This window comes from Anolis sagrei, chromosome 1 (genome assembly GCF_037176765.1).
Source record: "Anolis sagrei isolate rAnoSag1 chromosome 1, rAnoSag1.mat, whole genome shotgun sequence".
NCBI lineage: Eukaryota > Metazoa > Chordata > Lepidosauria > Squamata > Dactyloidae > Anolis > Anolis sagrei.
In genome coordinates, this window is record NC_090021.1 from 63,678,428 (window position 1) to 63,694,332 (window position 15,905).

Here is a 15,905-nt window from a genome sequence, read left to right on the forward strand (position 1 = left end):
GACCAGTGCTAGTCAAGATGGTTTTCCTGGTCTCATTATAAGAAGAAGCAATTGAACCAGAACAGATGCTGATGGTGATAATCTAGCAGAAGAAAGATTAAGCCTTTAATCTCAGGACAAAAATAGCTACACCATCAACGTGGCTAAATGGCCTGGTTAGAACAAGGAAGAAAACACTCAGTCACTTGCACTTAGTTAGACATTCACACCAGAACATCAAAGAACCACAAAAGCCAACCAAGGCAGCAATAAGCATAGAGAAATGTTTGTCTCTTTGACTAGCCAGACAAAATAGGCATTACTGCAGCCCAGAGTGTGAACTGGCAATGTTTACAGTAGCAGTACTTTGAACAGATCATGTATGCATTTTAAACTTTCTCTCCTGACAATTATTGCTAGAAAGGGGCTAAATAATCCACATTGACACAGAAAATGTCTTTGGAGAATACAAAGCCTTCATCCAACATGGCCCACTGTTGAGACTACATGAAGGATCTGTGTGCTTTCCTAGGTTTTACTTTTGGTTTACCTAGGACTGCCAAGTCAGAACTATTCTGGGTCCTGAGATTTCAACCTTGTGTAATGTTATAGAAGCAGAACCTGATGATGTTAGTAAAGGTAATGTTACAAGGAGCTGCCGATATAATTTAGTATGATATTTTGACCATCAACTGCAGATGTACAGCAATTGAGATAAAGAACTGCACATGCACATATATACCGTTTAAAGCAGTGTTCTCATCCTGGGATCTCTCCATCCTAAGAACTAGATATGCTAACAACTAAATGTACCCCTTTTAAACAAAATAAAATCACAAAAATGTAGTGTTCTTTCTAGAAGATATCTGCAGAGATGTTGCCTATCTTTTTTTTCCAGAGATGCACTAGTGCCATTGAGAATCATGAAATGACAAAGATCCTTTGGAGCACATGTTGTGCCCTGCTTACAAGTATACTTGAACATTACGGGGAAAGCAGTTTATGGAGCAGTTCCTAAAACCGTGGTGTACACTCATGTTACTGCAATTCAAACATTCCAAAAGGTCAGAGACCATACCACATGCAGATCCCTGCATAATGCAGCAGCTGGTACACGTTGAAGGGTGAAATTCCAATTGGAGCATGCTATAAAATTTCTGAGTAAATATTTATACTCAGGAAGGTTAAGAGACTTGGAGTGCTATAAGCTCAAGTCATTTGGGTAGGCAAACTGCCGTTTAAGTCTGCATAGTGACCCACTCACGACCTCAATGCTGAGTCTGGAAATAGTTGTGATAGCAAAAGAAAATCAGAGTGAATCATGGGTCTCCATGGAATATTAAAGCAGCACATAAAACAAATGAGATGTTAATAATGCTCTACTACATACCACAGAATATCTCTCTGCATCTTTCTATCAAGTTGTCATACCATACCTTCAGTTACCATGTACAACTGAGATGATAAAAAGAGCTTAAGGTAGAAAGGCAAGGTTCATGCCAGCGGGGACTCCACTTTTTATTTCCCCTTCTGCAAAATAGGGAGGATTCAATGATCAATTTGATGGAAGGTACTATATGCCAAGTTACGTTCATATGCTCTACCTTTAGCATCAAGTGAGCTGCATGGTTGTAGGATCAAATGCACAGCATTTCCTAGCTCAGCATACTTTACTGAGTTGTCATGAAGATAATTCTCATGTCAGCTCTTCAAAACGAGGACAGTATTTATATAAAATAACTAATAACAGCCATAATGTGAATTGATAAGAGCAATCTGTAATGATTTGTTGACAGGATTTCCAGATGTGTTAGAAGAGTTACACATTATGAATATGGAGGAGGGGCTCATCTCACATAAATAGCAGGTTATGTGTATTCTTGGGACTTTTTCATATAATCTTTGGCTCCTGCCACATTTTTTTCCCATGTCAGTAGCGACTTGAAAAACTGCAAGTCGCTTTTGGTGTGAGAAAATTGGTTGCCTGCAAGGATGTTGCCAAGGGGACACTTGGATGTTTGATGTTTTACCATCCTTGTGGGAGTCTTCTCTCATGTCCCCGCATGGGGAGCTGGAGCTGACAGAGGAGTTCAACCTTCTCTCCCCAGATTCGAACCGCTTACCTGTCAGTCAGTAGATTTATCCATTGCGCCACCGGAGGCTCCTTCCTGCCACATGAGCAAACGTAACACATGAACTACTACATTATCATATAAATGACAAAATGTACTGTCTTTTTCTTTTCTTTTTTATTGAGAAAGGTCAAAACTCTGTACATAAAGAAATTGTGTACACGTAAGCATTTCTCACAAGTTCCATATCATTTCCTTTATCCAAGACACAATTATATCTTTAAATTGGATTAAGGAAATTGGATAAAAGAAAATTGGATAAGCAAATTACAGCCAGGTTACTTTGTGAGCCAAATGAAAATAACCACTTTAGATCCTGGTATGCAGAATCTCTTTGCAGGATAAACTTTTAATTGTCCCTTTTCTCTTTGCCAAATATATCAAGGAGCAGTATGTGTTTATTTCCTTCTGTCCACTACAGAAGGAAAAAAATGAGGGATTCTGCTTACACAACAGCTTTATTTTAGTTTTGAAACAGGAACAAACATACATTTTGGCAATGCCTTAATGACATGGACATTTAGAGCTATTTTTTTCAGAGTTAAGAGAATGACCTGCCCCTTTTAAGTGCATCCAAGATTCATGAGTATATTTCCGGGCTAGGTGTCTCTGAAAACTTTGGAAGGATTAGATTTTGAAGTAATAATTTTATAGGATGCCACTGACATGTAACTCTACTTAAATGTATGACATCTCTTATAATCTTAAAACATCTAAATGTATGATACTTCCTCTAATCTTGCTATAATCTTGCTTCAGTGTCTAAATATATCTCCTGTAAACTTGCTACAAACCAAAGAACATTTAATGAGCAGAAACTCTTCTCTACCACCCTGCTCCTGAAACAAGAATAAGCAATCTTGCAGGGCTGTGTGTAGATGTATTGTGGCCCTAATTTGTCCGGGGTTGTACATGATCTTCACATTACAACCCAAAGCTGCATTTTTTAACATAACTGCTGTCAGGATCATAAATTTACTCAAATACAGTATTTCTTTATTTTTAAAAGAAGCTGGTTTTTATTGCTGCTGTTGAAATTTAACAGAATGCTAGCAAAAGCATGGAGGGCTGTAAAATGTAAGTCTCTGTGTGGGTCTGTTTTTATTTATTTTATTTTTAAGATTTTTGTTTCACTTTCTTTCCATAGTTGAGGTACAAAGTAGAATCACAGAATCATAGAGTTGGAAGAGACCTCATGGGCCATCCAGTCCAACCCCCTGCCAAGAAGCAGGAATATTGTATTCAAATCACCCCTGACAGATGGCCATCCAGCCTCTGTTTAAAAGCTTCCAAAGAAGGAGCCTCCACCACATTCCGGGGCAGAGAGTTCCACTGCTGAACGGCTCTCACAGTCAGGAAGTTCTTCCTAATGTTCAGCACCAAGCAGCACCAAATGCACAAACTATTATACATACCGTCATTTAAATACAAACTAAATTGATCATGCTGCTAAAATGCAAATTATGATATTGCAATAAGAAGCAGAAGGAGGATGAGGTGGGAGGAGAAATGGAAGAAGTGGAAGGAGGGGAAGAAGTATAAAAGGTTCAGTTTGACTATTTAAAAAAAAACATAAATACACTCTAAGTTTTCTATCTAGCTATTATCCTTTTCCCAATCCAGCTCCAACATAATTTCCGACAACACAATTTTCAATCTAAAAAATCAGGATGTTATCTTTTGACAATTCCATTAGCCTCCAAGTTTGCTTTGGTAAAACTTAAGTTTTATTTATTTACTGGTATAACTGTTACTAATAAACTGTGTAAAGTTGTCTTTGCTCTTTCTTCTGGTATCTCAAGTATATAGGAGATATAAATCACCTCTACCTGAGAAGAAACACTAAAGGTAAGCCACATATGTTTACACATATATGCTATTCCCTTTAAAAAAAGGCTCAGTTCAAAATTCCACAAAAAATGAATTCTACAACATAGATAAACTATGCAAATAAAAATGCCTATAACAAATAGATACAGAGTACATACCAAGTTTTGCATTAGAAATTCTACTATAGTTGCTCATGGGAGGTCCAGAAGGTTCTGCTTTCAAAACTTAATCTCTGACCTCTAGAAATCTGACATAATGCCAGAACAGGAACTGCTCATGGATTTTAAGCACACTGGGCAACTCAATCTTCTGCATGTTTTTGCAGAAATCAAGTTTTGCCTTTGTTCATTGTGACTTGTTCATAGGATTGATTGCAAGGTTTAAGAGCTAGCTACCTGGTTCAAGAATAATTTTTAAAGATACCTCTTTTTCCACATTCAACTGCTATTTCATAAATGGCAAACTATTTACAAAGATTCTCTCTCCAAAGTGGTTTACTCAGTATCTTTTTCCTAGATTTTATCATTTTAGTGACGTCAGATGTTCTTAACTTTGGTTTTTATGTAATGTTTTTGAAACTGTTTTAATCATCTAATACTGTTTTATTATCATCTGTTTTATATGTCACTCACATTTGGTTGAAAGATAAGTAAGTAAATAAATAAATACATACATAAAATAAAATTGGATTGTTCAACATTTAAATGCATGACTGTGGATAAAGAAATTTGAGCTAGCTACCTGGTTCAAGAATAAAATAAAATTGGATTGTTCAACATTTAAATGCATGACTGTGGATAAAGAAATTTGAAGTTGACATCAACTGGAAGGGTTAGTGAATATCCCAGAAGACAAAAGTGGGATTCAAAATAATTTTAACACAGGAATAGGATTTTTCAGATGTTGTCAGCATTCCTTGCCACTAACTTATGCTGGTTGGTCCAAGAAAATCTAAAATGCTGTACAATTCCCTACTTGCCTTAGCAGTTTGGGGAGAGGGATCAAAAATTAAAAGATTCTCTCGAGAGGAAAAATCAGATGCACACGTGTAGGGTTGTTGTCACCTGACTTGATAGTACTATCTATAAAAAAGACCACCCATATTAGGTTGTTACTAATGAAACGTATCCATAATTGTCTTTAAGCCTCAAAATAATAATAACTTTATTCTTATATCCCACCACTATCTCCCCAAAGGGACTCGGGGCGGCTTACATGGGGACCAAGCCCAGTCAGCAGAATTAAAATATAGCATAGTAAAAAACATTGCATTACAATAAATTAAAACAAAAAACGTACAAAATGTGATAAAAACATAAACCATCAACAACCAACAACCATCTTGGTGCATCTTGGTACCCCAGATGTGTTGGCTTGAACACAACTCACTTTCATCTGATCTTGAAAGTTAAGCGGGGTTGTCTTTGATTAGCACTTGGATCAGCAACTTCCAGCAAGTACAAGGGATATCTAGACAGAACTTGGAAAGATTTCTGCTCTGGAGAGCTGCTGCCAATTGTTGACAATACTAACTTACATAAACCAAAAATAACTTAAAATAAAATTCCAGATCAAAACTCAGCATTAAAGGGGGAAATCACAAGTCAACAAGGGTCAACAATGTTATGTGATAGCAAACAAAAATAATGCAATTCTAGGCAGTATCAATTAATGTATAGTGTCTAAAGTAAGAAAAGGCACTATCCTGTTCTGTTTGGTCAGTTCTTATCTGGACTGTCTCAAGTTCCAGTCATCGGAATTTAAAAAGGAAGGAAGGGAGCAATCCCCCTCTCCCAGAAGGTCCTTGAACACTCCTAAAACCTGCTTAAGATAGCTGGGAAACATTCCAAAATCAGGTTTTGGGCAACTCTCCGGGTTTCAGGAAAATGGGAAAGGAAATCTGATGCTGTGGGAAAGGAAACCTGAAGTACCAGGTCTATCTAATAACACATCCATCTGCAAATAAGCCTTTCACACATGCAGTATGCCACTGCTGTGTAGCACAGAATGCCTAGCAGTCTCCTGTTCTCAATTTTGTAAATTATAGAACCAAAATGTGAATCACAGAAGTTCTGTTTTAGTTCTCCACCCAAATGCTTTGTTCCTTGAAATTTGATTATCCAGATGCTCTTCCTAAATCAAAGAGCAGACATCCTTGCTTATCCTATCTAGTAGCCTTTTGTTCATACATGCAATTGTTCTTGGAACTAAGATGTTGCTTAGCAAGTTTATTGCCTGCCAAGACTTCACTGAGGACTGTTTATTTTAACTGGCAGTTTACATTTTTATGACAACAAGATCCATTTCAGTTTGAGGAACTCATTAATAATGCTTTAATCCACAGGAGTCTTTATGTCTTATTTGGATTTGCTCAGCGCCAATGGATTTCTTTTCTTGGGCTGCCCTCTCTGAACTTGCCGTGCGCGAGACCCAAATCCAAGGGTTTGCAGTGACTCTGTTATGTACTTCTGGCTGGGGGAGACACACAACATCAGCAGCAACTTTGCATCACCCCCTAAGAAAAATAAAGACATGCATTAGCATGGTTTTCTCAATAATATTCAAAAGGCTGACAGGGCTAAGTTGCCCAGCATTCACTTCCTCTTACCAATGGGGCCCCAGAATGAGATTGGAACATGGTTAAAATGCAACTGATCAAATACTTTCTTAAAGAGTAGAAAGATAAAGGCCTAAAATTCAGTGGTGGGAGGTGAACACTGGAATGTTAGGGGTTCGTTGTTGCTTTTCTAACGCTACAAAAAGAGGAGTGGATGGCAGCTTAATAGAAAGGCAATGAAACAGTCAGAGCTGAGGAAAATCTCATTTTTCTACAGCAATCCCCCCAAATCTCCCATGAACTATAGCTGCTGAAAGTCGGGTAGAACTTCAACAGATGAAACATTGCTTGGCATGCCAATGTGATGCAATGTGGACAAATCTTTGTCTGTTTAATTTCTACTTGTCTCCGAATGGCTGAAGTTACTCAAATCTTGCTAGCAAATTAAAAACAAACCAAGACAGAGTGTCTGATTTTGCACAGAATCAAGGAAATTCTGATTTAGCATACTGGTAGTAGAATCTTTTATGCTCTTGAATTCAAAGATTTATATTAGTTACACATTTCACAGGCAATGCTATAATATCCTATAGAGAGGAACGTCTTTTTAAAAATTGTGGGAAAATGGTTAAAAACAGGAATTCCAAACAATAATCACCTATCGAGTCCTGAAGCAAATGTGTAAGTTTGCTGTTTCGATATGGCACATGTGGACGCTGCTCTGATATAGCTCCAAGTACATCTGCTAGAGCAGACAGGCTCCGATTAATAAAGGAAGTCTCCCTCAGGACTGAGCTAGTTGCACCAGACATACCTAGCAGGAAAGAAGGCACACTATTACAAAGAAGCCAAATGTCTTCAGCACATCCAGAAGCCTGAATATACACTAGGGAGCCAGGCAGCATATCGGGTTGCAATGTAACCTTTTTGTCAATTTCAGGGACAAAAAAAGGTCTTGGTCTCCTGGCCTGATGTCATAAAACAGAAAGCATTTTTAAAATTCCTTTTGACATGAAAGACCACACTTTTTATAACTCTTATTTATTTATTTATTTCCTATATTTATACCCTGCCCGTCTCCCCTCAAAGGGAGTCTCAGGGCGGCCTATGCTACGATGCTAGCATAAAAAAAACAACCACAGTGCAATCAAAATATTAAAAATTAAATCAACAATTAACAATTAAAACAATTAATTAAGACACACATCCATTAAAATTGAAATCCAAAAATCAGTCAGGGCCAATTCATTGCCATAAGTTGTGTGATCTTCTTCCACTTCTTCCACTTGCTGCTCACTGATCAAACGCTTGGTCCCATAACCAGGTCTTGATTTTCTTTCTAAAAGACAAGAGGGAGGTGCCCAATCTGATATCTCTAGGGAGGGCATTCCATAGGTGGTGGTGGTGGGGGCACTGCTGAGAAGGCCCTGTCTCTCGTCCTCATCAACCATGTTTGTGATAGTGTTGGGATCGAGAGCAGGGCCTCTCCTGAAGATCTTAAACTTCATGATGGTTAGTGGCAACAATGGATCCAAATGAAATATTCAAAATGGAAAAGCTGATCTAGTCAGTAGTTTATTCCAAGAAAACACAAACATGAGTGATAGGACAGAATAAGACCGTGATAAGTTAGACAGTTCTCAAATAAATAAATGCATGCTTTAAAAATTAGTTGTCTTCAATGAAGTCTTTATAGCATGTATATTAAGTACTATAAATAGCATAACTGAACTCCCTCTCTAGTCTACATGCTTCATGCCTCTGGAAAAATATTAGTAGAGACAAATTGTAGTTATTTACAGTAATTTATTAATGTTGTTGAAAAATACTAACTACAAATATTGTCTTTCCTAAAAAGCAGGCCATTAAATGGTTATCTTCAATGAATAATAGAATTGCACTTTGGCTGAAAACTTATTTAAAACCCACAACAAAGAAAATACATATCTTTATTTTTTTTTAAAAAAACTATTAAAAGTAATCAGAGAAAATAACTTTGGGTAGCAATGTAAGAGACTCCTTCATAACATGGGTTTGGTTTTCAAAACATTATTTCTGGAAAGTTACGTTTGACTGAATGTTTTTTCTTGGTAAGGACATTTGTCCTTTAGGAAATAATCAGGTTTCTGAAAGGACTGTCTTTGAAAAGAAAGAAAGCACTTCAGAAGAAAGCAAGAAAGCAAGCCAAAGAAAACAAGAAATTATTTATGTGATGGGATGCATAGCATCTGCTTGGTATTGTTTTCTGCAAGGAGGCTAAAAAAATCCATGCTGAATAATGAAAGTTTTGACAAATATTTTGGGAGCTGTAATCCAAAGAATGTTAAAAGTCATTATCATAGAAATTAAATTTTCAAGTTTGGGTTCTTTCACAGATTCTTTTTCTCTTTATACCTCAAAATGAGTTCAAGACAGGAGCTAGGTCGAATAGATACATTAAATAAAAACATAAAGGAAATCTATTCTGAAGTATTCAAAATGACACTATGTATCAACCTCAGGAATGCATCATGAGGCTTAGAGAAATATTGAAATTTGTAGAAACAACAAAGAGCTAAAACAAATATCCTAATAAGCAACTCCCTTCCCACAACATTCCTGCCACAACACCCAAGATCTGAACAGAGGCACTTCACATTGCAACACTTGATCATATAAATATTAGTACTCCAAGGTCCTATCACACACTCCAGCATTAGTAAGAAATCAAATTCAGGACAAAGCTATGCAGGTGACTTAACTGTCTGGTTGATAGGGCAAAGAACAGCTTTGGTTCCCATTCTGATAGTGTTACAAGCTTCAGAGGAAGGCAATGGTAAAACACTCCAAAGAAATCTTGCAAACAAAATTGACAGGTTGCCTTATGATCAGGATTGCCTAGGTCAGAAATAACTTGAAGGTGCATAATAACATAGTTTGTGATGAAAATTGGCAGATTCTGAGGACACATGGAAGTCCTCTTAGTTTTATGTGCAACAAGCAGGTCCTGTCTCCTCTCTTATCCCATCTCCCCACTCAATGAACATTTTACAAATGGGATAAAATAAACACTGATTCATATTATTCAAGCTGCCATATAGTATCACATGAGAATCTATAAATAAACAAATGCTCAGTGCTGTCAAAGTAGTTAAAAGAATATACAGCATTATCAGTTTTTAAGGGCTGGGAAAAAGCAGAGGTTTTTTGTACCTAAGTTTAAACAGATAAAAGAAAACGCAGAGGAAGAAGAGGCCATAAAGACACACACTGGTCGTTCCAATCTGATAAGGAATCTGATAATAGAAATTTTAAAGGAAAAAAAAATCAGGAACACTTAGACATTAGAGTGATGCTGGGAAGCTTTTTCAATTAAAATTAGGAGAATATCTTGGAACATTCCTCTAGATCTTGGATCTCAAATAATTTGACTTGTCACATTATATTAGAGCAGTGGTTCTCAACCTGTGGGCCCCGGGATGTTTTGGCCTTCAACTCCCAGAAATCCTAACAGCTGGTAAACTAGCTGGGATTTCTGGGAGTTGTAGGCCAAACTACCTGGGGACTCACAGTTTGAGAATCACTGTATTAGAACATGGGTTTTCCATTAGAAATTTGGTCTGATACATTTCTGATGGCAGACCTGGATGTCTGTTTGCACTCCCCTTCTGTACACACTGCAGCAGATGAACAAAATTCAAAAAAGGCCCCAGGTTACATTCAATGTCTTTATGAGCCTGCGATTGTTTTGTCCCAAAGCTGACGTACCAGCACACTCGCTGCCAGCCAAATCAACCAGTTGAAGTTTTGTTCTAATTTGCTTCAGTTTTCCCATGGATTCACTGACAAAAGAGGCTGGTGAAGAAGCTCTAGAAGGAAAGGAGGATGTGTCATCTTTCACTGAGTGGGGAGATGTCAAGAAATGTTCTTTACTTTGTCTTTGACTAGAAGGGTCCCCTGAGCAAGATATACCTGGACAAAACAAAGAGAAACCAAGAAGAAAAGTTTATTTCTAATCCTGCAAACACAAAAACAGACTAGCAATCTGGAGGGTTAGGATTTTTTTTTAACCAAAGCTCTCAGCATGGCTAGTCCAGTCTTTCAAAACTCAGAACAAATACACAGTTCAGTACAGTTTTTCTTAAAATGATCAAAGATGAATGCAATAGATCCAGTGATTACCTTTTCTGAGTGATTCTCAAGCAGCTGACTGGTTTTCACAATGTTGCTTCTGCTAGCATAGAGATATGCCAAAGGTTTTGGCATCTTACTGTGACAATTGTGAAAAGGATTTGTGCAGCACAAAAGCAGCCAATAGGCACCCCCAAAGGACACATTTTATCCACACCAAAGCAAATCTGCAGGGCCTCTTAATTTAGGGTTATGGTTGTATTGGAGCCGAAGACATGCACAAGTTTATGGAGCAAGAATCTGTATCCAATAAATCACTGTGTTTCATAGATTATATACATATGAATACTTTTACCAAAACACAGTGAAAGAATTGAAAGTTGATTGAAAGTTGACTAGGTAGGAAGTTTAGACTGATACTTTTAGGGTTACACCTCCTTCTCACGTTTCCAGCCCACTTCCTGGAATTTTTCTATTCCTTTGTACTCACAGAATGAAGCTTAAACCTAGCTAGAGGAAGATTCATAGTCTCTTTTTTTCTATCACCCATGTAGTTCTCTTAAATAAAACTTTTTGTAACTTTAGGTACTGCTTTCCCCCTTAAATAAGGTACCTCATAGTTCCTCATATGCACATCTGATAACAGTAACATATACTAGAAATTTGGTGAAGCATTCTCGGCTGTGATCTTGTGTAATATCCTATCTTGTTCATAACCTGTAGACTGACTGTACAGGTATTCAAAAATCTGTAACAATCTAAAATCCAAATTATTTCTAGTCTCAAGCATTTTTGTTAAGGATTAGTCAACTATGGAAGAAGCTAATATGCCCTGGTGTTTACTGATTTTAGAAGGAAATTAAAGGTACTAAACTTTTGAGCCTTTGAGTTTTTTTTATGTATCCTCAGTTGAGTCACTTTGCTAGTAGAGGCTCAAATGTTCTCAATGTGGAATTGGTTTTGATTTCAATTATGGTTCATAATCTGATATACTTATTATTCTATTATTTATTTATTTATTTATTTATTCTCTTTTATTAAAACCTGGTGTTATCAGTTCAATGTGACCAACAAGAAAATATGAATTGAAAAAGACTTACGATTACATTACTTCCCAAGCACTCATTCCAGAATAATGTCTAAATAATAGTTCTCAAGTAGCTTTTCTATCTTGAATTTAGGCAGTGAAAGTAAACATGCAATATAGCTTCTTACCATAGTCATCCTCTGAAAGAATTGTAGTTAAAGTCAAAGTCACCACAAGATGAGAGCGAGAAGAATGAGCATGTACTAGTGTTGGATGCTTGACCCTCAGTTGAAGTCCCTTATTAACTAGTTCTAGGAACTGCTCAGCATCTTCAACAGGTCTACAAAAAAACCACACATACTGTATTGTAATGGATTAAGAAAATTCTGCAATTGGATGTGCATGCACATTTATAATTTTTCTCTGCACCTGAAACAGTTAAAAATAACCACAACGGTCATGTAGTCCAAACCCTAGGCAAGCAGGAATAGATAGCTAAAGAGATGGCCATCCAATATGTGTTTTAAAATGTCCCATGAATGAGAATCCACCAGGGTTGGAGGAAATATATTCCAATGTTGAAAATCTTTTACAATCAAGAATTTCTGATTAAAGTTTGCATTTTAGAGCCATTGGAAATGTCCCTCCTTCTCCATCTCCTACCTCCTCCAACGTAGCTCTCAACATTATTCAGAAACATATGTTCCTCCCAGATGTTGCTGAAATAAAGCTCTTATAATTTCTAATCATTGTTATACTAGGAGCCTAGAGCATCTGAGATCTAACTCTGGTCTGCAAATCACTAGAAAGTTGAGTTACTCATATTTCCTTTCAATTTTGGAATGATTAAATAAAATATAGGTTATTGCATTTCAAAAACCCAGAAAACAACATATGCATTCAAGAAGTGAATGTACAAAAACAGCTTCTCTGAAATAAGGGTATTTTATATAAAATGATCTGCCACCTCCTTTCAATAATTCTATGGACATTTATGAATTTCATAAAAAGGAAAAAGTCAATTACAACACTGCACCAACCTAAAGCTGCTTCTTGGCAAGGCATTGGACAGGATGGCCCACGAGATCTCTTCCAACTCTACGATTCTAAGCTAAACTCCTTTAACCATGTTTTGAAGTGACAGATGATCCTTAAAAGCACATGTGCAAAAGTTTGGGGCCCATATTATGTTTTAACTGTTTTGATGTCCCTTGTAAAAAACTTTTATTGTTAATTCACAATACTTCTATCCTTTTGTAGAAATAGAATGTAGACTAGCAAAATGATATTTTCATTTATGGACCAACTGCCAAGTCTCTACCTTTGGAAGACAACCATACTTGCCCACGAGTGATTGTCTATGATGACGATGATGTTGATGATTTTGACTAGAATAATAAAGGAACGATATTTTGAAGTTCGACACATTTTCTAAGACATAGTTTTTAAAGTAATTAAAAGCTGTTGGGTATGCAAGCAATAGATTATGAGGCAACTTACAGCCTGCCACCCTCGGGGCAGATCAACTTGAACATCTGAGATCAAATAATAATTCTGGACATTCAGTTTGGATAGACAGAAGCAATCCCAGGCTTTAAACAATGACATATTCCAATCAGAGCTCCCCAGTACTCCCCTACTGCTTCTTCTGTCCATTATGTAGAAAAGGAGAGATTGCTTGCACTTGGTCTTCTCCTAGGAGCCTTCTATGAGGAAACCTCAAGGAAAAATGATGTAATGTAATGTAATGTAATGTAATGATGATGATGTTTTTAGTGTACTGTGTTGTGTTATTTTGATATGTAATGATTTGTACTTGTTGCTCTTTTATATGATTGTATTTTATATATGCTGTAAACCGACCTGAGTCCCTCATCAAGGTTGAGAAGGCCGGTATAGAAAACCTCTAAATAAATAATAATAATAAATAAAACTGCTTGGAAAAACAGCTTATGAATCCAACATATTTTTTTCTGACAAAAGGGAAGTGAAGAGAATATATTGCAGGCTTTTGGGATTTCTGGTTTTACCCAGGAATTTCTTAAGTGGGGCAATAACCTACAAAGAACACTGAAGTTTGTGAGCAGATAATACATGGAACTGAGGCAGGCCACGTTGTCATTTGTAAAAGAGAAGGAAATACAAAAGCTTTCATAGTTTCCACCATGAAGTAAATTATAGTTACCTGATAGCAACATTCAACTTACATTACACAAGACATAAGATGCATTTACAGCTTAGCAGATAATGCCAGATGTCTAATGATTTAATTATGGCAATTGCTTATCCACTGCCTGCCAGTTGACAAGAAGTAAATTCACAAGTTACTTTTTGGAATAAGAGTCAAGGGGTAAAGTGAAAAATGTCTCCAGTTTTTCAAACCACTTCATCTTATTTCTGTTTAGTATTATCTTCCTGAATATATATAGAGTATAGCTAAAGATATAGGAAAAAAAGTTCAAAATCTGATTCTGATTTTCTCTGTCCAAGTGAAACATATATTAATTAATCCAAAATTGGGTTTTAGTATGTAAAATCTTGAACTTCTTTTTCTGCTAAGGTGTAGACATCAGAAATAAAATGAACTGAACCTAAAATAAATCTAAATTCAAAGTGCTATTCTCAAAACAGAGTTGACTGATTCAATAAGAGCTTTATAAATTCTACTTATTCACTGGGTCCAATCCAACTAGAACTGACATTGGCTGTAAGCCTTTGGTTGCAATCTTATGGTCCTGGAAATATGTCTCATGGGCCCTAAGAAATGAGGGATTCTCACTCCAAGATCTCACATGAAGCTCTGACTTCTGATGGAAAAATGTAACATTTAATTTCCCCTGGATCCTGTTTAACTAAAGATTTTTTCATGGTGACCTCACTTTCCAACTTCTGAGAGGACCAAAAATCAGTATCATACAGCAGCAATGGGGAGGAAAAGGCTGATAGTTCTAAGTCCCAATAAAACATTATATGTCCCAGAGTCTATATAGATCCTATCCACATCTATTTACTTCCCATTATGTGCAATCGTAGGACTTTTTTGCCATAAGCTGAAAAAAAAGGAAGGAAAGAAAGCTGGAAGTCAGCTCTGCCAACACTTCTGCCCTCCTGGCAAGAGGCCCAGCAAGGCTTTGGACATGGCAGAGGCTGTGATGGCATGCTCTAAATGTCCGCTTCTCAGTTCTTCTCCCCACTTCTCGGCCTTGCAGCCTCGGGAAGTATTTAAGATTCTGTGAAAAGTGCAATTTAACAATTTCTCCATGAACCTCACTTTCCATGACTTGATCAATGCATACAAAATATAAAAGCAGACTGGAAGGATTAGGTTTGCTGAAGCCTCCAGTCCATTTGGTATATTTTCGAATCAAGGGATTTTTGGCAATAATAAAGAACCACATAAACAAAGCACAAATGGTTTGCTTATGTTAGTGGAACCCACAGACAAAAATACTCTCTTAAATTATCTCCTTTGTGGCCTACTATATTATAGTTTAGAAAGGAAATAAAAGGCGAGTTGTGTCTGACTTTCAGCTCCCACCCCCTACTCCCAAACTGCATAAAAATGCTTGAGTTGTGACTGAAAGAATCAAAGTAAGAAAAGAGCCCTCAAAACTTAATTTCCTTAAGGAATAGAAACAGTTATGTTTTTTTATGGAATTTTAACAGAAAATATGGTTTTCAAGGCACTACCACACAAATCCCTTCAAACTCTTTCTTATTTGATACTATAGCAAATTTCCAATTGTAGGAGTGCTATAATACACAGAGATCAAGTAGATGACCATTTCCTCCATCCTGAGAAGCTCTAGCTGGTCAGTTATCTCCAGGGGAGAAAACTTTCAGATCTATGTAGAAGACCTGAAAGTCACATTGCTAATAAAGTTAGATAAAATGCCTATGACAAGATTCTTTTGTCATAGGCACATAATGTAGCATTTCTCTAAGATAATTTGTTGCCCCAACTGTTGTCCCTATTACACCTGAATACTCACTCGTAGGTAAGAAGAGGGACATCACTCTTTCCTTCTTTATTTGTGATTATGCCCCTTTTGACACCACTTGATCTTCCAAAGTTGTCTTTCGCCAGAAGATCAAACACTTCATTGTTATACACTTCAACAACAGAAACTTCAACCAAATGGCTTCCTAGTGGTTTTTCTGAAAGAAGCCTAAAGAAAGGGAAGAGGAAAGGGAATACTTAAGAGGTTAAAACCAAAGCTTAAGTAAATGGGGCTTACCATCTGGGAGGCTACTACTGCTGCTGCTACTA

General features: G+C 36.9%; 1 protein-coding gene across 1 annotated transcript in view; it reads right to left on the reverse strand.

Moving 5' to 3' along the window:
• Positions 1-2,209: 2,209 nt before the first annotated feature.
• Positions 2,210-15,905, reverse strand: part of KIF25 (kinesin family member 25) — a 45,235-nt gene continuing 31,539 nt past the window's right edge. Inside the window, exons 11-15 of the mRNA XM_060753754.2 lie at positions 15,628-15,804; positions 11,824-11,975; positions 10,246-10,449; positions 7,157-7,312; positions 2,210-6,456 (exon numbers count right to left, since the gene is read on the reverse strand). Of these exons, the coding sequence (XP_060609737.2) occupies positions 6,299-6,456; positions 7,157-7,312; positions 10,246-10,449; positions 11,824-11,975; positions 15,628-15,804 (847 nt within the window). The 3' untranslated portion in view covers positions 2,210-6,298. The remainder of the gene's footprint in view (positions 6,457-7,156; positions 7,313-10,245; positions 10,450-11,823; positions 11,976-15,627; positions 15,805-15,905) is intronic.